Below are 23,454 nucleotides of genomic sequence, written 5' to 3'. Positions count from 1 at the left end.
CTGTTTGTATTTTGTTTTCTATGCAATATTACCTATAGGTAAAGCTTTATATAGCATACCAGGTTCCTACTTGGTTATGAATGAGGGAAGGGTTCTCATCAGAACCAATCTGGGCAGCTGTCCGATTCAGCACATGGGCTGGATAAAGTGATCAAAATAGTTAAAAGCTATGGACACCTTTGGAACTGTTTTTTAATTACTGATTTACATTTTATGTTGGGCTAAATATATTATAATATTTTTGTAATAGGTTTTTATTACACATTTTGCACCCTTTGCCTTATACTGTATGTTTCACAGTACATAGCAGCTGTAACAAGCTGTTCAGACTGGCCATCTGACAGCTCTGGAACCTCAGTCTCCATTCCCTCTCTCACCTCCCCTGAACGATCTTCTAAGCTGACTTATGTTCAGATCAAAGTTGAACTTTGATCTGGTCATATATCAGCATAGAAATCTGCATTGTGAAATATGGAAGCTGGAAAAGACAGATATTTTTAATAAAATACCTATTACAAAAACGTTTTTGGCCCAAAATACATGCAAATCAATAATAAAGGGCTCTGAAGGTTTCCATAGTCTTTGATTGGCAGATGAGTTGCAGAACACTGGCACAGCCACTACACGGTGCACAGAGCCTTCTGCTTTCAGCTCTGTCCACTGTATAGCTTCCTGCACCAGCGCCTGCCACACGCAGCTGATCGTTGGGGGTGCTGGACCATCATCTGATATTAAGCATTCTAACATTAATATGCAATGGAAGAGAGTTACTAAGACTGGTGTTTTCTACGCTAGTCTAAGTAAAAAGTGCGCTGGAGTAAGATACACCGAATTAATAAATTTAGCACATCTTATGGCTTTCTGTGCGCCAGAAACTGAAATCTATGCCACCTACGATCTGGTGTAGATTTCGGCTACAATTTAAGCCAGTTTCTGGTATAAATGATAGCAGACTTCAGGGGGCTGGAGCGCCCACTCCAGCTAAACCCCACCCCTTTCCTCACCGCTCTTATAAAAAGTGGCAAGAAGCTTGAAAAAAGTCATAAATTATAGTGCAAATATGGAGTGTGCATTAATCTGCACTTTTTATGTGTCAAAACGTTCATAAATATCCCCTATGTTCCTATATCAAATGAAAACATACATAATAAGACCTATTTAACAACTTCAAGAGATAGCAATCTTTTTCTTGTCTGTAACCACCACTACTCAATGCAATTATCACTGTTACTAGTTGTGTATGTGCGACCATATTCATTTTCCTACCAAATCTTCACAGAGAGAAAGCTTGAGGCGTCTGGCTATATCCAATGCAGTTTCCCCAGCTTCATTTTCTGCAAAAGAGAAAAAAAAAAAAAACATGAGACCTGAGAAATGAAACCAGCAGAGCAGAAGAGCTGATAGCAGAGCTATTTCCAAACAGTTAGCCAGGTAAGCAATTGCACTTGTTCTCATTTTTAGTTATAAAAGCATAGAGAATCACATTTTGACCATTTCATTCTTAGAAATCTGTGTGGAACTAATGTATTCCACATGCAAATTGTTACCCAATTCAACTTCAGTTATTCTATCAGCCTTAAGGTATAAAGCTAGAAAATGCAAAAATCATCCACTAATGTAAAATCTAAGGTGTCCTCCTGGCCAGATTAATCTGGAGAAGGACATGAAAGTTGCTCCAAGTGGAGTGTCACTGTGAGTCCCATCCTGTGCAAAGATAAAATATTCTTTCTGTTAGATACCATAAGATCGGGTAGAGAGAACCTTTTTTATGTGACCAACACATTGGGTAATTACAATGCATTGTATTCGTTTGTCATGACCCAGGAGAACCCTGAGGCCCATGGGGCACCAAATTTGACTGAGGAAATAGGACTAGTGACAATCACATGGCACTCACTTATCTTTGTATTGACTTTAGCTCTCAGAAAGAGTTTCATGCTCTCCGTTTTGTTGTATAAGCTGCAGTAGTGAAGAGGAGTGTTGCCTCGGACAGTCTGCTTTGTTAGATTTCCACTGCAGGAGAACACAATTCAAACATCTGAGATATTGGCGTTTAAAATTAAGCAGATCTTAATAAATTGTAGATAGCGGCTTACCTGTTGTGTACCAAAAAATCTACAATGTGTAATGAAGTTCGGTCTGACAATAACACTGCCAAATGCAGAATGATCTCACCAGCCTCCTAGATTAAAAGAATAGCCAGTAAGCAACCTACAATATACACGTGACTCGAAAAACTGGGAGTTAAAGTTCTTCTAGAAATAAAATAAGTAACAAATGGAAGCTGTATTCCCAGGATAAGAAATATAAAACCTGGATAAATTATTTCCTTGGCAAATATACTGAAAGTAGTTTAAAAAAGATAATAATGCATGTATACATTATGGCATATTACACCTATTATTATCTGTTAGTGTGACCCAAGTACCCTAACTACCCATGGGTGTTTGTAAGGGCATGCCAGATATCAAATATTTGTATAATGTGCGTGCTCAAGATACACATAACAATTTACTGGTTCTTTACACCACTTCAGTTCTATTTTTTGCTACATTTTGCATAACATTACCTGTGCTGGTCGGGGCTAGTGTTGATCGCGAATTTTTATTGCAAATATTGGCACTTCTAGAATTCGCAAATATCTAGAATATAGTGCTATATCTTCGTAATCGCGAATATTCTAGATTTTTTCAGTAACCATGATCCCTCACTGCTTCTTGCTTGTGGGCCAATGAGAAGGCAGCAATATCTTTGACTTTAGGAGTAGTGTTGATCACAAATTTTCGTATTGCAAATTTTTGGGATCAAGAATATAATATATATTCGCCCAAATAGTCGCAAAATATCACAAATTCAAATATTGCCCCTGCTGCTCATCACTGGTCGGGGGAAGTACCCCAACTACCATGGGTGTTTTGTAAGGGCATGCCATATATCAAATAATACTTGTATAATGGGAATGCTCAAGCTACATAAAATTATTTACAGTTTTTTTACACCACTTCAGTTCAGTTTTGTTTTTTGCCATATACAATTACCTGTGCTGGTTGAGGCAAGGCCTCTGTTAAATCAACCTTTTCAGCATAGGCCTGGATCAGTGCATAAATATCCTTAAACCGGACAGCGTCCTGAAGTTCATGCAGCCGTGTCAATGGGTGTGTATTGCTTCTTTTTGTATATAACCAGTGCACATACTTGGAGTTAATGAAGTCTTTTCTAGTTGCCCTATGAAATGCACCAAAAAAAAACATAACTTTATGTGGTCTTTACAGTGATGGGAGCCACCAATTGTTAACACTTAGCAACAGAATATACAAACTAGAAGAGGAACAATTACAAAATCACACTTTATACTCACATGGCACTATCTATAGTGGGTTTGATTGTAGGTGATGGGAGATTGGCCTCTACAATGTCATTGAATCCAGAGTTACCAACATTTTTGGCTAGCTGAAAAGACAACATGGGATGGGATAGATGTGAGCAGAGTTTGTCCATCATAATAAGAAACTTGACAATTACTTTACACCTCTACCTTTGGTAGAAATATCATCATCATGCTTATGTACACAGAAATTAACCAGTATGGAACCATATGTTCCGCTGTTTATATTGTAATAAATTTGTCAGATGTTTTTTCATTAATAATTTTCATATTATTACAGTATTTTATAAAGTTTTCTACATTCAGAAATACTTTTTGGGACATTTTCAAACATTACAGATAACAATCTAAATGGCAAATATTACAAGTCTTAAAAACATTTTATCATATTGGTCACTACACAATATGAGTCATCTATAAAAACATATGGAAGAAAAATAAATTTTTAGAATTGACTTGAAACATAGAATCTTTTGAATTGGGGGACATACAGAGAATCGAGAAAGTGTTTCTCTTACCAGGAGCTCTGAGGTTCCAAGTTTGTCAAGGGCGAGGGACTGAATACGGGAGTGATGGACGCCGAGTTCTCTATGAACCCCAGAACACTCAATACAAGTGAGGATCCCCAAATTTATAGACAGCCATGTGGGATCTAATGAATAAATATACATACATCAATTAGTTTTTTTTATATATATATAAAAACATAAAAGAATGACTGCAGAAAAAGACCACATGGTCCATCTAGTCTAACCTTATAGTATTACTTATGTTTTATCCATATGATATATGGATAAAACAAGACCAAAAAATCTCCAGTTCTTTATCAACCATAACTGGCTTTATTGTTTCTCCATGTTATTCAGGGGCACATATAGAGAAGAGGCTCTGTACTGAAACCTGGCACCTGGTAGGGGTGGTCCAAACCACCACTATTCCCTGTCTCTGCAAAGGAGAACCTGATGTTTGTTATCCTTCCCCATTACTTGTACGGTCGAGTCACTGTACTTTCACATAATTTCATCTAATAGAGAATGGTGTAAGTAGCAATAACATTTCATTTAAAAAATATGCCTGCATCCAACTGAAAAAAAAAATCTATTATGGCCACTAGGCGTCTCAATGATTCCTAATTTGCAGTCCACTGCCTATGGACGTCCCTAGTAATAGAGACACAGAAGACAACTCCCAGAAAATGGGGGAGTGTCAGAGCTAGCAGAGATCCTGAGCCTGATAAAAAAAAAAAAACACAGCTTCTGAGTTCACAGGAGCCTCCTGTGAGTCTATAAGTGTGATTCCCCCTTCATTATCTGTTCTGTGAGCTCAAGCTGAAAACAAACATAGTGGGATTTAAGGGAAAGGATGTCACAGCAGTACTGTGCTTGTAGATTTCACAGAAGGGATACACCCCTGCTTCTGAGTGAAATGCATCTAGTTGTGCAGCTGAAACAGGGACTAATAACTGAAAGAGATATTAGGGAAGCCCAAAAAAGACCTGTTCCTTCAGTTACGATTGTACAGAGAAGCACAGCCATTATTAAAGTTTTTTTTTTTTTTTTTTTAACTTAGGTATGCTTTAATCCAATTTCACCACCCATTTTGCAAAGGTTGTGGTGTCTTTAGGGCACCCTAAGAAAAGAGACGAAGAACAATATAAGGTGGAACACATTCTTCATTGACCACAATGATGAGCATGCACTTGATGTTAACACAGCCATTTATCATCATGTCACAGTCATCTACAGTATGTAGGCTTTAGTAACGTCTAATTAAAATAAAGCAGTGAAGTGCTAGGTCTCGCGGCACACTGAATACTGACAGAGCTCCCAGCAGGTGCATGTAAATGAGAAGCATTGATTGCTTTGCTGCTGTCATGCAGGTGTTTTAATGTCAAATGTGACAGCCCTGAAACTTCTAAATGAACAGGGAACCTGCTAATTGGTTAACAAAACTTTCAAAGCAGTCAAGGAAAGCTCTATATAATGCATTAAACCTTGAAAGAATTGGGTCTTAGTTAGGATGTAGATAACAGAGCATCATGTCTATGAACACAACTGATATTTCTCATGGGTAACAAATGTCAACTAATCAAGAACTCCACCTATAATTGAGGGTTTAGTGTACAGTAGGGCTGCAGTAAACGATTATTTCAGTAATCGAGTATTCTACCGATTATTTTTACGTTTAATCGAGTACTCTAATAAGAAAAAACGAATTAATAGACTGTTTTCCTGTATAAAAACACATCAGACCCCCTGCCATCAGTCCCCAACACCCTTCGTTCCCCCCTGTGCGGTCAGCCCAAGTGCATCAGTTCCCCAGAGTGCCATCAGCTCCACTATCCCCCTGTGCCTTCAGCTCTCCCCCACCCCAGTGCCTTCAGCTCTCCCCCACCCCAGTGCCTTCAGCTCTCCCCCACCCCAGTGCCTTCAGCTCTCCCCCACCCCAGTGCCTTCAGCTCTCCCCCACCCCAGTGCTTTTAGCTCCAATCCCCCTGTGCCCTCAGTGCCATCGGCTCTCCCCCACCCCAGTGCCATCAAGATGACATAATACTGCATTGGGCCACAAGGTGACATTATACCTTATGGGGCCACAAGGTGACATTATACTGTATGAGGCGGCTTGGGACAAGGTGACATTTTACTATATGGGGAGGATTATACTGCATGCGGTGGCTGAGGCCAAGGAGACATTATACTGCATGGGGTGGGCCAAATGGTGACATTATACTGCAAGGGGCAACAATTCCCCCACATTCCAATACAATATCAATTCAGTGTCTGCATGGCATAAATAGCTGAGGGCTTGCTGGGCTTTGTAGTGCACTTAAGGCCACAGGTTGCTTCTTTAACATTAGCTTATTGTATGATGCAAACACAAAGCATCACCTACCTCAGGCAGTAACAGAGCCCACACAGCACACAGGGTGATGCACTGCAGGTAGTCACCAGCCTCAGTAATGTACAGGAAGTCACACTAACCTGAAACCACTACACTTCCCGGCTGCGCTAAGCTCCGCCCCCAATTATTTATAGCCAATCAGCATTTGTCTTACTACTAACCAATCAGCGGGCCTGTTATGGCTGTTCTCATATGAGGTGTATATGAGAGAAGCACTAGGATTGGCTGGGAGCCGCTGCATGAGGGATTGTCATACTGGTATGGAGAGTGCCAGTGTTCCGTTATTTTTTGCTACCCGTGAAATTTTGCTACCCTCGTCACTTCCTGTTGTGACGTAGCCGCACCAGAAGGTTTGGAAGGTGGTGTGTCTCGCTGCTCGCCACCAGAGTGGCTGAGAAGGAGGTGTGTCGGCGCAGGCGCACAACGACGGTATAGGGGATCAGTTGCTGAGAACGCGCAGAGGGTAGGAAAAAATCACGGGCCACTGCGCATGCTCCGAGGTTGCCCTCGGCGCGCATGCGCAGTGGCCCGTAATTTTTTCCTACCCTCGGCACGTTCACAGCAACTTTAAGTGTGAAATTTGCCTACCACGTGTTGTGCGCCTGCGCCGACACACCTCCTTTTCAGCCACTCTGGTGGCGAGCAACGAGACACACCTCCTTCCAAACCTTCCAGTGCGGCTACTTCACAACAGGAAGTGACGAGGGTAGCAAAATTTCACGGGTAGCAAAAAATAACGGAACACCGGCTCCTGCAATGGCTTCACTCCCGCTCCGTGGTCACGTGACAAACAAATCCTGGGTGCAAAAAATTTGCAGCAAGGATTTTTTTGTGTCTAATTACCGTACTCGATTTAATCGAGTATTCGTTGCAGCCCTAGTGTACAGCCGTACATGATGTATTATGCTGTGGATTCCCAGCAATATCTGCATGAGTTACATGCAGATATTCCTGCAAATCAGCAATGGATATCACCCTCCCCACTGCAAATAGTAAAATTTGCAGGAGAAATCCTCAGCGTGAATTTCCATCAGCATTCCATATCAAAGAAATTGTGTCACTTAAGCAAATAGCATTTATCATGTAGAAGAAGTTAATACAAGCCACTTACTAATGTATGGTTATTATCCATATTGCTTCCTTTGCTGGCTGGATTCATTTTTCCATCACATTATACACTGCTCGTTTCCATGGTTACAGACCACCCTGCAATCTAGCAGTGGTGGCCGTGCTTGCACACTATAGAAAAAAAACACCAGCCTATGTGCGCTCCCACGTTCCTGGCCACCAGAGAGGCCAGCACTTTTTCCTATATTTTGCAAGCAGTATAATGTGATAGAAAAATGAATCCAGCCAGCAAAGGAAGCAATATGGACAATCACAATACATTAGTAAATGCCTTGCATTAACTTTCGCTACATGATAAATGCCACTTACTGAAGTGAGACATCTGCACTACTTATTGTGGTTTTGGTGTGTTTTTTTATGCGTTTTTGTTGCAGATCTTGTGTTTATGTTAATCCCTTTGTGCGATCCTCTGTACATATGCGGCAGAAGGCAAGGTTTTAAACATGTGTGGGCACCATAGCCGGCCGTCTGTCGTATACAGCAAACACCCACTCACAAGGTCAGTGATCAAAGATAACGGACATTTACTCCCATAGATGCCATTGTCAATTGCGACCATCTGAGAGGTCATATACTGGGAGCAGGCTGCTCCCAGTGACTGAACGGCTTCCCTGCACTGGCATGTAGGGAGCAGTTTAGTTACTATGAGAGCTGAGAGCATTGTAAAAGTTCCCAAGCCTGCTAAAGTTCCTGTTTAGCCCTGCCTGCACCAGGACTCAATAGAAACAATTTTATCATAGACTGCAATGGTAAACTACTGCAGTCTATGGTATAAGGAATCTAAGGGGGCTAAAAAAAAGAATTAAAAATTCAAATCCCCCTCAGAATTGCCGTTTTTGGTTGCTTCACCCCCCAAATTTTTTTTTAATAAAAAGTGATCAAAAAGTCATACACACCCCAAAATTGTATCAGGAAAGCTACACTCACACAACGTTTTTTTCACTGATGCCTTTCTGAGAAATGGACATTAAAAATGGTACCATTCAATTGTATGTGGACTGTCAGTCAGTGGAAACAGACAGGATAACACATTATTCACTGGCCATTAAAAAAAAGTGTGTCACACGTCATCTGAATATAGCCTAACACCTACAGCTTGCTCTGAAAAAAAAGTCCTCACACAGCTCAGTAGACAGAAATATTTAAAAAAAGTTATGAATGTCAGAATATGACGATGCAAATAATATTTTTTTTATCAAAGTTTTTTTTTTTTAAGCATTAAAATATAACAAAAAGTTTAGAATCAGCACAGCAGGTCAGTTTCCGCACGTAAAAAATACAAAAAGTGTACATGAGATTTGGAAAATCTCATTCACTTTGCTGGTACTGTATTATGATGTGTTTTTTCAACACAAAAATCCGCATGAAAAATTCCACATCGTATGCAGTTACCTTAAACACTGCTACAGAAAATCATCAGCGTATAAGCAACATGTGGCTGTACTATTACTATTCACATTACTGTACACATTTTGACATTGCTTGATTTAGGCTTTGTAAGAATACATGCAGGTATTCTTTTATCTATATTTTGGACTTTGATTAAGGTTCTAACTAGAGTTGGCCATATGTAAAAAATAAAAGGCAGTCTTAGGCTACTTTCACACTGGCGTTTTTTGCTGGATCCGGCAGGGTTTAGCAAAAACGCTTCCGTTACTGATAATACAACCATCTGCATCCGTTATGAACAGATCCAGTTGTATTATCTGTAACATAGCAATGACAGATCCGTCATGAACTCCATTGAAAGTCAATGGGGGACGGATCCGTTTTCTATTGTGTCAGAGTTAAACGTCCCTATTGACTTGCATTGTGGATCCGTCTTACTCTGCATCCCATGACAGAAAGCAAACCTCAGCATGCTATGGTTTGCTCTCCGGTAAGAGAACGCAACTAAACGGAACAGAACGCATTTTGGAGCATTCCGTTCTGTTCAGCTACATTTTGTCCCCATTGACAATGAATAAGGACAAAACAAAAGCATTTTTTTCCAGTATTCAGACCCTATGACGGATCTCAATACCGGAAAATAGAAACTCTAGTGTAAAAGTAGCCTAACCCACTGAGCCAAGTGCACAGGTTAATAGAGGACCTGTAAGAAATAGCCATCAACCAGCTTCACACACAACCATCAGTTTGCCTGCTTTACCCCTTGTCATCTTATCTGCTGACATGTGAAGTGCTCTGTAGGTGCATCTAATGGGTAATGCATGGACTGATTTATAGTATAATAACAAAGCATTCCTCTGCAAAAAAAACAACATATATAGTTTGATGAAAAATTAAGTAACTGATACTGTATTTTAGGGAGTACCATTCTATTTGGTGTCTCACCTGGTGCTCCACAGTCACAGCACACACTATTCCCAGGCATTCTTCTGATATCTTCAATAATTGCTTTGGTGAGATCTTCTATACTATCCTCCTCACTAGGACGGACTTCATGGAACGCCATGTTCAGAGCTTCCTGCTTGCTGTTGGTTAGTACAGAGATCCATCTGAAACATAATACATGTTTTACAAAGAGTTCTTCCAGGGACCAACATGAGAATGGAACCAGCTCATTCATGAGACTGTAGGCAGTGGACCTCAATCTGACTTTCATGACATGTCTGATTAATGCAATTTTAAAGATATTTTCCATTTGGACAAGATCCACTTTTTAGAAGGGTTTCTTTCAGAAGAAGCAGATCACAAAAAGTGTCCACCTGCCAGGACCACTAGTGATCAGCTGCAATCTGTGTGGAAAACAGGCAGCCATTCCACTGTTCCATTGGTACCAGATCTACCCTACTCTACTTTTTTCTGGTACCACGTAGCTCTCACTGTGGTCATGGAACCCCCTTAATCTAACAGGTAGCAGGTAGTGACTATTCTATCTGGCCAATTACTAGTCAGCAGTTTAGTCACATGCCCTTCATGGTACCGGCTTTGCTCGCTTGGAAAATCTTTGGACGTGGTACCAAAAAACTTACCAGCCCCTATTTTCAACTCTGGCCAAGTGGAAAAATGAGGGAGTGAGGGAAGAAAAAAGGGGTTGAGCAGGATCCATGCAGTGGGAGAGAGACTTAAGTGTTTAACTTCCCTGCAGCACCTCCACGGGGAAAATCAAGCATTACACAATGCTCATTCATATCAATGGGTTGTCTGTGTAATGCGGGACTGGACAGGACCCTCAGAGCAAGAGATGCTCTTTGTAACTGTTCTCCACCTCTGGCCAAGAAATGAGGCCGGTGAACAGAGGATTCCCCTGTATTAACTTACAAAGGGCTAATAGGACATATGACAATGGGATTTTTAAACTAAGGATCAATGGTGTTTCGAGTCTGTGTGTGTGCAATCAAATGAGCCAGACAACGCCTTTACTTACGCAATACAATCCTGCTCATCCTCGGTCAAGAAATGGTATGTCCGATTATCTGGAATTAAGAACATTTCACCATTTATGTACAGGTTATAGCCTATCAGTAAATGCTGCACAGAGATTCCCTATGGCAATGTTAATTTATTAGGGGTCTGTGGAAAGCTGGATGACAAGATCTTTTGCCATTTATCATGTAGAGAAAGTTAATACAAGGCACTTACTAATGTATTGTCCATATTGCTTTCTTTTTCCATCACATTATATACACTGCTTATTTCCATGGTTACGACCACCCTACTATCCAGCAGCAGTGGCCACCCTATGCACGCTCCTTGCCAGTGCTCTTTCCTATAGTGCACAAGCACGGCCAACTCTTCTGGATTGCACAGTGGTCGTAACCACCGTGTATAATGTGATGGAAAAATGAATCAAGCCAGGCAAGGAGGCAATATGGACAATCACAATACATTAATAAGTGGCCTGTATTAACTTTCTCTGATAAGTGCCATTTGCTGAAGGGAGACAACCCCTTTAGGAGATATTATCATGTTTAGGTGAGGCTGCAGTTTGTGCTAAAGTGACAAAAGGAAGTGTCACTGTGCTGTTTGTCACCTTTTAATGATCTTATGAGAGACTGATGGCTCTGCTACCGTGCTCCATTAATAACAAAGTGACAGCTTTATTATCTGTTTCCAGGAATATAATTCAATGGCAATGACTAATATGGTGGCTGCATGTCCTGCTGTGGCCCTACAATAAACCCATGAAGCTTCATATATAAGGCAAAGGAAAGCGAAAAAACTATGATCTATGGTAAATGTGAGGTATGATAAAAAAGCAAATAAACAATTCAAACTAACAACAGGCTGGTGAATACAATGAGTCTCCTTAAGTGCTCATGCACACAAACGTGTACCGGCCGGGCCTGTATTGCGGGCCACAAACAGCTTGAATGGGTCAGAACGGAGGCATGGAACCCAACGGAAGCACTACAGAGTGCTTCTGTGGTGTTTCGGTCAGTGCCTCCGCACTACAAAAAAGTAGTGTATGCACTACCTTTTTGCTGTGCGGATGTCAGATGCGGATCGCGGACCCCATTCAAGTGAATAGGTCCGCGTCTGCATATGGTGGCCCTACAGTCAGTGACCTCAATTTTCGGCCCGCAGCACGGGCGCGGCCGGCACACGTTCGTGTGCATGAATCCTAAAGGTAACCCATGAGCAAGTAGTGATCGACAAGATGATTTCAGCAGTGTGTCACCTACATAGAGGCGTACACAGATCTCATAGGATCCCATAGCAAAACTTACCATGCCTCCCGCCACACCCAGTCTCCAACTATGTGTGAGGCAACCCAAAGCGCAATCTGCAAGCCCCAGATTTACAATATTTTTTTTAATTCCGCTGAAGTAGTTATAAATTATTTTTTTTTAAAAGGTCACCCTCAGCGTCCCCCACTTTATCTGACATCTCTGTAGGAAAAAGTTTTACAGGTTCTTTACATGTATGGCAGTCCTTGTGAAGACTATTTCTTAATGCATTTACACCACATAACTGGCATAAATACATTGATAAATCTCCCTATACAGCTCTGTGTCTGCAGTTTCCCTCATACAGTGTATTATAAAACTGTCTGCCTGAAGCCACCACTAGGGGGAGCTCAGTGCATAGAAATTTATACAGGAGCTTGTCACTTACTTATGCTGCCCTCTGAGAGGGCTTACAGGTTACCTTATATAACAAACAGAACATACGTGATATTAGGTCAAAGCATTTCTTGTCTTCCATATTAGGCTTCACTTGGCATGTCAGCAGATTTAGTTTGGCTGGTTGTCGGTTAGGCTGCAAACAACAGAGAAAATAACTATTGGTTATGGCTTTTTGTCAAATATAATGTGTCCCTTGTAGGCCTTCAGCGTTATACCGAATTCATCAGTGGTGCTGCTCGCACTGGGCATAGGGCACGTGTGCCAGATCTTTTGCTCAGGACACATGATCTCTCAGTGCCAGCCATTGCCTCATTCTAGCGTCCACCCCTCCACCATTCACTTGAATGGGGCTGAGCTGCGCCTAGGCCATATAACAGATGAATGTGACGTCACTGGCCTAGGAAGAGACTGCAACACTCACTGTAGTGCCTCAGCCTTTGATAACAGTTACGCTAAAATTAGTGTTTATAAGGTCAGGAGATTAAAAATAAGGCTTCATATGAAAAAGCTGACGGAAAACAGGAGGGACAGTCTGCAAATAGACTGATTTTTAACTGCATGTATCATAAAAAAAAACTGAAAAAATTATTTTTACCCCAAAACAAGTAAAATGCAATCATAAAAAAAGAAGACATATAACAAGTACTGGAATAGTCATGTACTGTAAATTCATACCGTCCCATGTGCAATGGTCAAGTAACAGTTCTTCACTGAGCACTTCCTCTTCTGCCAAACCTTCCTGAGCCTGAAAATAAATATAGATATTAACACCCAGACGCTACACTAATACAGGAAACTTGTCAAACCCTAAAGTTTTATTTGCCCTAAATATTTCATTATCACAAAATGGTTTGTTAGAAACTGTTAAATCTTCAGTCTGATTGCTTGGCATTTTGGAAGATCAGCAATGGCAATACCTAATATTAATACCTTTCTAGCCATGAATCCCAAAATACTCTGCCCCCTGACACCCTGCCTAATGAGAAAAAAAAAAAAAAAAAGAATATGGTAACCTTCACTTTTACATGCTACATGTTGTTCACATCAGGTCAGTGAAAAGAATTGTTTCACATACACAATACGGCCCTTTTCATATGATTAGCGCTGTCATTAATTGTAATTAGTAGGTGACATTCCTAATAGCTGTGTTGTGTACTGACAATAGCTGCAGTCATTTGATTGCTGCTAAATACATAGTACTCTAGTAACATACAGTATTTGCAAGGATGAAAAAAAGACATCCGTCCAACCAGTTCAGCATATTACGCTGCAAAGTTGAGGAAAGCAAAAAACCCTTATGAGGTAGAAGCCAATTTTTCTCCTCTTAGGAGAAATAAAATTCCTTCCCGACTTCAAACAGTAAATCAGAATACCCCCTGGATCAACGATCCTTCTCCAGAAATCTAGTGTCTATAACTTGTAATACATCCAGGCCCCTCTTGAATTCTTTGGGTACATTCGCGCGATGGATTTAGACAGTGCTGCCATGGTTGTTCACTTTGAATGCTGCAGACCCGGAGCTAAACTGCAGGCGGATACATGAAGAGGCGTCTGTACGGACATCACGCCAAGAAGGGTCAAGTCCTTTCTTTGCACGGTTGCAGCTTCAAACCGTCGGCCCATAAATTGCTGCAATGCCTCCCACAGAAAACAATGGGAGGCAGACATTATGTGGTCGCCGACAGAATTCTGGTGTGCTGTCCGTTCCAAAATTCACGGCCCTTTTAGTGCGTTCACCATCACCACCTCCTCAGGCAGAGAGTTCCATAGTCTCACTGCTCTTACCGTAAAGAATCCTCTTCTATGTTTATGTAGAAACCTTCTTTCCTCCAGACGCAGAGGATGTCCCCTCGTCATGGTCACAGTCTTGGGTATAAACAGATGATAGGAGAGAGCTCTGTACTGACCCCATGATGTATTTATACACAGTTATTAGATTGCCCCTCAGTCTTTTTTCTAAACTAAATAACCCTAATTTTGATAATCTCCCTGGCTACTGTAGTCTCTTAATTAATGATTTTGTGTACCAGCACTTAAAACTCTACACAGTATTGTACGTGTGGTCTGACGAGAGATTGTAGAAGTGGCAGGACAATGTTCTCATCCTGCGCATATACGTCTCTTCTGACGCACCCCATGATCATATTTGCTTTGGCAGCAGCTGCCAGACACGGGTTGCTGAAGTTACATCTACTATCACCTAAAAATTAAACTGAACTTGTGGTTTGCTGTCACAAAAGAATAAACAAATGGTTTTGTTCAGAAGGCAGAAGTGCTGTCCTGCTTCCCCTGTCCATCTGGTCTCAGGGGCGGACTGCGAACTTAACATTGCCCTGGAAAAAAAAAAAAAGTAGTATGTACCCGCCTAGCGGCAGTGAAGAGAGCTCGGGTGGCCCTATGGTCATCGTCCCACTGGGAAAATTCCCTGTAGGGTGTATGGCCAGTCCGCCCTGTCTGGTCTTTTACGGTTTAGAAAAATGAGCAATGTAATGCCAAATACAAACATTTCAACTGACCCCTAGAGAACCATCTGGAACTATTTCATGTATCCATTGTGAATACAGATACTGCGCTAGGGCAGTCATTCCATGTACATTTATATATCTAAACCTAAGCACAGTAGATGGTGTTTCTAACAGAGATCCATTATCAGCCACCAGTTGGATAGCTGACCATAGCCACTTGCACATGGAAGATATTAAGGAGTTTGCCTATTGAAAAATCCCTAAAAGGCAATGCATATACATTTATAAGCAAAATAAAGACGAATGGCATGAGATGGCCTTGGACCAATGCAGACCAGCCATTTAGTTGTTGCGCGATGTCACAACCCATTAATTTAAGCTAACCAAGTCAATTTATGTGAATCTGGATCAGGCTGCTAAAAAAACTAAACTGCCTGCAGCAAAGAAAGCAGGTACGCAGCTGAAAACCCATGTTGAAGAAGCTGATGTATTCTGTTTATGCAATCTCTAGTCCAGATCAACAAGCAGAAGGCTGGAGAACACCGGACCTGAGCTATTAAACACCATAAAGCACAAACCACTTCTGCTCTCTTGCTAGTCAGAATAGGAAACCAGTCTCAACACAAGTTACACATCTCCCGCGGAAACCCTTAATCGTATCACTTGTTTTTATCAATTTTATGTGCTAAAATGTAAAACGACAACCCACGTACCCGTCACTCTTCTTGTACAAGTATCCATGTTTCTCAGTGCCATACTGCATGTTTCCTTGCAGCTGATGCATGCTGTAGACAAGCTGCTTACTGATTGAATCCTGCAGGGAAAAATTAATTTTTTTAAAATAAATCTAGTGTATATTTTTTAAAAATATCCACTCTAGAAATTGTCATTGCAGAGATTACATTTTGATTTGACGTTAAAAAAAAAAAACAACCTTTTTATTCTTAGCAATTCATTTCAGGCGGAACTGAGAGTCATTGGGGATTTGTCTATTACAGTTATGAACGAGCCGTGTCTCTAGAAGTATTTGTGCACATATAGACAGCACTTCACTAGGACAGAGGAGATGAAATGATTTGCTAATTTAACCAAGCAGCTAATGAATTTTATTAGGATGTAGGATTTAATTACTTTGAGGGTGAAACACTAGGATGCTACCAGAGGCATTCAAAGAGAAGGGTAGGGGCAAAGCAAAATCTGGCTCCTGGTCATGCAGCTGCTTCAAGAACAGTAATGTTATGCAGTTGTATTGTATTAACCAAACCTTCAGTGTTACGTTATTAAAAGTATTGCTTTGAGGGGGTTTCTGAGGAATTTTTTAGAAGGGTTAAAGATAATAAAGAAGCATTACTCACCCTCTTTGATCCCCTGACGCCATTCTGATGCTGCTCCAGTCCCCAACGGTCTCCATTTCCTAGTCCCAGCTTGATGCACAGGCAATCGCTGGAGATGCCCACTCAGCCAATCATTGGCTACTGCAATGACCTGACTCAGCCAGTGACTGCCTGAGCTTGCATCTCCTGTCATTTCAGAAGGTGGAGAGCAGCATCAGGAGATCAGTGATGTGAGTAATGCTTCTTTTTATGTTTAACCCATTTTTTTAAATTATTCCCCCAAAAACCTCTTGAAACTCACAAATGGTTTCCTCTATTGGTGTGTAATTTTTTAAGATTCAGCTTCTAAATGGATAACTTGCACTGTTACGGTCCCTTTACACAGGCCGATTATATGGGCGATTTTTGAGAATGAACATTGACCCGTATAAAGGTGCCACTTCATTGTTGATGCTGACACCTAAATCATTCTTTCTGGGCACCAGATCATTCTGTGTAAACCGGAATCTGCTGCCCAGAAACAGAGATGATTGTGTTAGTTCCTGATATTTGCCTGCTCAGTTATATATACACTGCTCAAAAAAATAAAGGGAACACAAAAATAACACATCCTAGATCTGAATTAATTAAATATTTTTCTGAAATACTTTTTTCTTTACATAGTTGAATGTGCTGACAACAAAATCACACAAAAATAAAAAAATGGAAATCAAATTTTTTAACCCATGGAGGTCTGGATTTGGAGTCACCCTCAAAATTAAAGTGGAAAAACACACTACAGGCTGATCCAACTTTGATGTAATGTCCTTAAAACAAGTCAAAATGAGGCTCAGTAGTGTGTGTGGCCTCCACGTGCCTGTATGACCTCCCTACAATGCCTGTGAATGCTCCTGATGAGGTGGCGGACGGTCTCCAGAGGGATCTCCTCCCAGACCTGGACTAAAGCATCTGCCAACTCCTGGACAGTCTGTGGTGCAACGTGACGTTAGTGGATAGAGCGAGACATGATGTCCCAGATGTGCTCAATTGGATTCAGGTCTGGGGAACGGGCGGGCCAGTCCATAGCATCAATGCCTTCGTCTTGCAGGAACTGCTGACACACTTCAGCCACATGAGGTCTAGCATTGTCTTGCATTAGGAGGAACCTAGGGCCAACCGCACCAGTATATGGTCTCACAAGGGGTCTGAGGATCTCATCTCGGTACCTAATGGCAGTCAGGCTACCTCTGGCGAGCACATGGAGGGCTGTGCGGCCCTCCAAAGAAATGCCACCCCACAGCATTACTGACCCAATGCCAAACCGGTCATGCTGGAGGATGTTGCAGGCAGCAGAACGTTCTCCACGGCGTCTCCAGACTCTGTCACATCTGTCACGTGCTCAGTGTGAACCTGCTTTCATCTGTGAAGAGCACAGGGCACCAATGGCGAATTTGCCAATCTTGGTGTTCTCTGGCAAATGCCAAACGTCCTGCACGGTGTTGGGCTGTAAGCACAACCCCCACCTGTGGACGTCGGGCCCTCATATCACCCTCATGGAGTCTGTTTCTGACCGTTTGAGCAGACACATGCACATTTGTGGCCTGCTGGAGGTCATTTTGCAGGGCTCTGGCAGTGCTCCTCCTGTTCCTCCTTGCACAAAGGCAGAGGTAGCGGTCCTGCTGCTGGGTTGTTGCCCTCCTACGGCCTCCTCCACGTCTCCTGATGTACTGGCCTGTCTCCTGGTAGCGCCTCCATGCTCTGGACACTACGCTGACAGACACAGCAAACCTTCTTGCCACAGCTCGCATTGATGTGCCATCCTGGATAAGCTGCACTACCTGAGCCACTTGTGTGGGTTGTAGACTCCGTCTCATGCTACCACTAGAGTGAAAGCACCGCCAGCATTCAAAAGTGACCAAAACATCAGCCATGAAGCATAGGAACTGAGAAGTGGTCTGTGGTTACCACCTGCAGAACCACTCCTTTATTGGGGGTGTCTTGCTAATTGCCTATAATTTCCACCTGTTGTCTATTCCATTTGCACAACAGCATGTGAAATTGATTGTCACTCAGTGTTGCTTCCTAAGTGGACAGTTTGATTTCACAGAAGTGTGATTGACTTGGAGTTACATTGTGTTGTTTAAGTGTTCCCTTTATTTTTTTGAGCAGTGTATATGTATATATATATATATATATATATATATATATATGTATATGTGTATATATATATATATATATATATATATATATATATATATATATATATCTATCTATCTATATATATATATATAGGCTTTTAGGGGTTATTTATGTGCCAGAAAGCAAGTATGGTGACGCACAGAGCCCCTTAAGGTTTATTTCTACATATGGGAAGTGATGATGTTTGCCCCTATTTTTTGTGTTGGATTTTTACAGAATCCGACCCAAAAAAAATGCATGTCTCCATATGAAACTGGAGGCATACAGAGGTACTGCATAGGAATGGCCCATACAACTTCAGAGGTTGTATGGATTCATAATAAAAACACGCTAATTAATAAAGGTGTACTAATTAAAATGCTGTTCCAATATCTAAACAAATAATCTGGAAACTACATATGCGTAAGAGATAGTTTGTAATAATTGGAACTATCCTCCTGTGGGAAAACAGTTCTCATAAAAAAAGATAAAAAAGAGCACTACAGATATAACAGTAGTAATTTCTTCTCCTTGGAGCAGACTATGCAACTATGGGGACCTTTGTTGACACAAGAGGGGAGAAATCTTTTAAAGCTGGAACAAAAAAGTGAAGTCGCTGCACAGATTTCAGCTCTCATTGGTAGGGTTTCTGGAAAATGAATGGTCCAGGCTCAGTGGTTAGCATTGGTGCCTTACTGTGCTGTTTTTTTATTTATTTTACGCAGTTATATAGCACTACTATATTCCGCGGCGCTTTACATGGGCTGTAGGAGGAAACCCACGCAACGACGAGGAGAACATACGAACTCCATGCAGATGTTGTCCTTGGTCGGATTCGAACCCAGGACCCAAGCGCTGCAAGGCACCAGTGCTAATCACTGAGCCACCATGCGGCCAACATCTGTGTGGAGTTTGTATGTTCTCCCCGTGTTTGTGTGGGGTTCCTCCAAGTACTCCTCTTTTCCCCCCACACTCCAAACACATACTGATGGGGAGTTTAGATTGTGAGCCCCACAGGGGACAGCAAGTGATAAAATGTCTGTGAAATATGTCGGTGCTATGGAAGTAAAATAAAAAAATGTGATAATTTATGTTTCTGTAAGGGTTAATATTTAGACAAACATAATTAGTGTCTATTGGGAGAGACGTGTAAAGTACATTGGATTCACAGATGGGTAGCTGCTCTCCCCCAGTACATGCCATTGCTGGCTGACAGAAGTTCTCCATTCAGAACATAACATTGCTAATTAATCTGTCAGAGCCGCTCGCCTTTCAACAGCATCCAGGAAGAATTGCTCCTCCCATCTAAATACTATTAGTGAGGGGACTGGTTAATGGCATATTAAATGACCCATTAATGTCCTCTTTTCATGCAGTCCCTGTAAAGTAATTAGCTTTCTTGAAGGCTGTTACCCTTATTTTAATTACTGGAAAAATAATTTGTACCTTTTATGTGTTTGTCAAAATGAGTCAGTATAATTGCATTTTACCTGCTGAAAATGCAGATTAATATTTGGCTTACGGGGCTTAGTTAGGAGGCTGGAACCTTACAGTTTATGGTGTGATTTAGAAAATCAATGTAAATGTGCTTTGTTGACAGGTATGTCTGAGATGGGGAATACAATAACACCTCTCGGAGACCACCATACAAAATTGCAGTGAACTGTGTTCTTCTAGAATGGAGGAAAGCGTACATTGATTATAAGCAATTACAATGAGTCATACAAACATCTGGTCTAGATCAGGGATGGTCTTCTGGTGGGGAGGTTTTGCTGTAAATAGGGTTAAAATAACTGCTGTACAATTAGACATTGATCTCAGATACTTTCATAGATTCCTGTGTAAGCAGGTGCCTATGGCTCTCTAAGGTAATAAAAGGTACAAAAATCATCATGTGGTCTATACTGTACTTGACAAGTGTGGTGAAAAAGGGGAAAGGGGCATATGAAAATCAAAAAGAGTCCCCCTCCTTGCCATCCATAGAGGGACTGTAAGGGTATGACCACGCGGGACGGTCATGTGGCTCTTGTGACATGGCTGCGCTGTGTTCGAGGACCACACATCCATACAGGCCACTGTGGGCTCTAATTAGACTAATGAAGACCGCACTGTTCAGTGGGTCAGTATTGTTAAGGGCTGTGCGATAATGAAGGCACCACAAGGCCATTAACAATACAGATCCACTGAACAGCGCAGTCTTCATTAGTTTCATTAGAGCCTGCTGCAGCCTGTACAACCGCATGGTATTTAAACGCTGCGCCACCACGTTGCAAGGGCCACACAGCTGTGCCGTGCAGTTATACCTTCAGACTCAATGCTTGTGCCATCCCCTACCTACCTCTATTGCTGTTCATATGCTTTTGGCAGGGGGTAGATTTTTTGTATTGAAACATATAAATTTACAGCATAATTTTGCACATGAAGCGGCATCTTAAAAATTAGCAGCACCGTGGCTCAGTGGTTGGCACCGTTCCCTTGCGGGACCTCCGCTTTCCTCCCAGAGCTTAACTTGGAATACAGATTGTGAGGCCCAATGGGGACAGAAACTGAAGTGAGTGAGGGCAATCTCTGTACAGCGCTGCAGAATATGGAAGTGCTATGTAAAATAAATAAGAAGACATTGTAGTGGATTGAGTAATTATGACCTCCTCCAATAGCATGCTGTACTATCCTATAAATTCCGTAAAAGACAGAAGATGCTGAGCAGAGTATACAATAAAAGGGTTAAAAAGCAGTTTATTCATTACCATCAGAAAAAATAATAATAATAAAAGCGTAGAAAGCGTCTTATCAGTTGATGTAAAATACACACAAACACAGCAGAGAAACCGCCAATGAAACACAGTAATCCGGATCTTTTTCTGTCTGGGAGATAAATATTGACTTTTTCTGGATATACGTGGGGCTGTTGTTGCAAAATGTCATTTTTTTTTATATTTACTTATAAAGCAGGAAATGAAAGCACAATAATAAAAAGAAAAATCGATTGACTTACTCTTCTGAACTTTGGAAAGCAATGGGAAAGAAGCAGGACACAAAGATGAATACTGGCAGAGAGAACAAGCATTATAGATAATCAGCAGTCCGGGCTGAGTGTGAGCGCCCTCCATATACTCTGAGTAAGGCTACATGCACACGAACGGTGTTTGTTTCCGTGTCCGTTACGTTTTTTTTTTTGCGGATAGGATGCAGACCCATTCATTTCAATGGGTCTGCAAAAAATGCGGACAGCACACCATGTGCTATCCGCAGCCGTATGTCCGTTCCGTAGCCACGCAAAAAAAAATACAACATGTCCTATCCTTGTCTGTTTTAGGCATTGTTACAATGGATCCGGAATTTGCGGACCGCAAAACACATATGGTCGTGTGCATGTAGCCTAAGGCTGTATTCACACACAGGCATGATGGATGGGATTACATCTGTTTGGTAACGGAGCCTAACCAATCCTATTGACATCTATTATTTTCCTGACGAGAACAGAGCAGTAGACTTCCGCATTTGCACGACAAGCTATATGAAAAGATTTGGTGGAAGACGAGGTGTTCTGCTCTCCCTTTACAGATATCATTTACATAAATATTTTTGGATTTTTTTTATGCACATTTTAAGAGTAGGTCCATATAGGATGGAATGCTGTGGAATTTACCAGCGGACTTGTGCTTAACATAAGATTTTACAAACTTTTCTATCTGTGGTGTGGATTTCCATCCAGTATGGACTAATCCTAACCGTTTAACATGGAATTGACTACAGGCAACTAATAGAGAGCCATGCAAAGTGGTTTCCAGCTGTTCATGGACAGATTTTATAGGGACGCCAAATGGGCATTTGCTCTGTAGCTTCTGCCATCTGGAAACCGGATTCAATCAATCAGTACAGTTAATTACATTACAATATAAAGCTGCCCAAATATTCTGCATTTATTTTGTTCAAATGACTACTTGTGTGGCCCACAGATTTCAATGGCCCGATTCTGGGGCATAAAGAGCGCTGATCGCTGTTATACCTTTCAATAGGCTGAAGGAAAGCGTATGAGGGACGAACGATCGTAATACAAGATACTTTTACATTATGTTGGCAGCATATCCCTGGGGATCCGTGCTGCTGAACAGCGAGCATTTCCATAGTTATGTCTCAAGGCCTATTTAAAGGGTGGAACATTGACTTATAGGATAGCTGCCTTACATCTGGTGGCATTAGAGGCAGAGTATCTGAATGTCGGAGTCACGCTCCACACCCTCAGGCCCTGCACTAGGCATAACACAGGTTCAGACTTAAGAGTTCCTTCAATTGTGTTGTAATAAATAAATCACTTACGGCATTTCTGTCTCTCTAGCCCATATCCATTGTACCAATAATATACACAATTTTTACCCAATTTGTCCAGTGTACATTAGCAGGCAGATATAACTAGAGGAATACCTACCGTTTCCATAATATAAGTTCATAGATCATCTAGATCCAAATAAAGGGAAATGTGGTCCCAAAACATGGGATTTATGTTTTACCTCTTTGGTTTCAATCTGCAGTGTAGGCTTCAGCATGTCCCGCAGGGAACAGAGCTGCTTCTTCTCCTCCTCTTGTCTGCTCTTGATCTGACAGTCATATACAAAGGACATTATTAAAAGACGCGCCTTCAGACCGCTGAGGGTCACTATTTTGTTTAATAATCTTGTAAGGACTCATTTTACTGCTAAACACTGAAAACTATCCCCCTGCCCACGGGTGCACAGGCAGCTCCCTCGCCGCTCAGACATGTCAACTATCCCAAAAGCAAGCGAGTCATCAATTCTCAGGAACAGTCCTAGGAGACACTTTCCTTCAAAATATGACAAGCGGCTCAACGTTTGTTTTCTATGGCTGTCACTTTTTTGGGCTAAAGCAATCATCTGTAGCATTTACAGTAAGTTAAAGAAAAAATCATTCAATTCATTTGTCTATCCGGCTAAACTGCGGATAACCTTCAATAGTGGGACTCACTTTTTCGACACTCCTGACCTTGTGGTAGA

General features: G+C 41.5%; 1 protein-coding gene across 2 annotated transcripts in view; it reads right to left on the bottom strand.

Annotated features, from left to right (window-relative positions):
- Nucleotides 1-23,454, bottom strand: part of LOC121003168 (arf-GAP with SH3 domain, ANK repeat and PH domain-containing protein 2-like) — a 138,083-nt gene that overhangs the window by 8,308 nt on the left and 106,321 nt on the right. For both annotated transcript variants that reach the window (XM_040434795.1, XM_040434796.1), the window contains exons 9-20: nucleotides 22,954-23,040; nucleotides 15,665-15,765; nucleotides 13,162-13,231; nucleotides 12,532-12,619; nucleotides 10,785-10,833; nucleotides 9,749-9,912; nucleotides 3,904-4,037; nucleotides 3,359-3,450; nucleotides 3,039-3,225; nucleotides 2,097-2,182; nucleotides 1,898-2,013; nucleotides 1,267-1,334 (exon numbers count right to left, since the gene is read on the bottom strand). In XM_040434795.1, coding sequence (XP_040290729.1) covers nucleotides 1,267-1,334; nucleotides 1,898-2,013; nucleotides 2,097-2,182; nucleotides 3,039-3,225; nucleotides 3,359-3,450; nucleotides 3,904-4,037; nucleotides 9,749-9,912; nucleotides 10,785-10,833; nucleotides 12,532-12,619; nucleotides 13,162-13,231; nucleotides 15,665-15,765; nucleotides 22,954-23,040 — 1,242 coding nt within the window. The remainder of the gene's footprint in view (nucleotides 1-1,266; nucleotides 1,335-1,897; nucleotides 2,014-2,096; nucleotides 2,183-3,038; nucleotides 3,226-3,358; nucleotides 3,451-3,903; nucleotides 4,038-9,748; nucleotides 9,913-10,784; nucleotides 10,834-12,531; nucleotides 12,620-13,161; nucleotides 13,232-15,664; nucleotides 15,766-22,953; nucleotides 23,041-23,454) is intronic.

Source organism: Bufo bufo, chromosome 6, assembly GCF_905171765.1.
Source record: "Bufo bufo chromosome 6, aBufBuf1.1, whole genome shotgun sequence".
Lineage (NCBI taxonomy): Eukaryota > Metazoa > Chordata > Amphibia > Anura > Bufonidae > Bufo > Bufo bufo.
The sequence above is the reverse complement of the archived record's forward strand: the minus strand, read 5'-3'. Positions and strand labels throughout refer to the sequence as shown.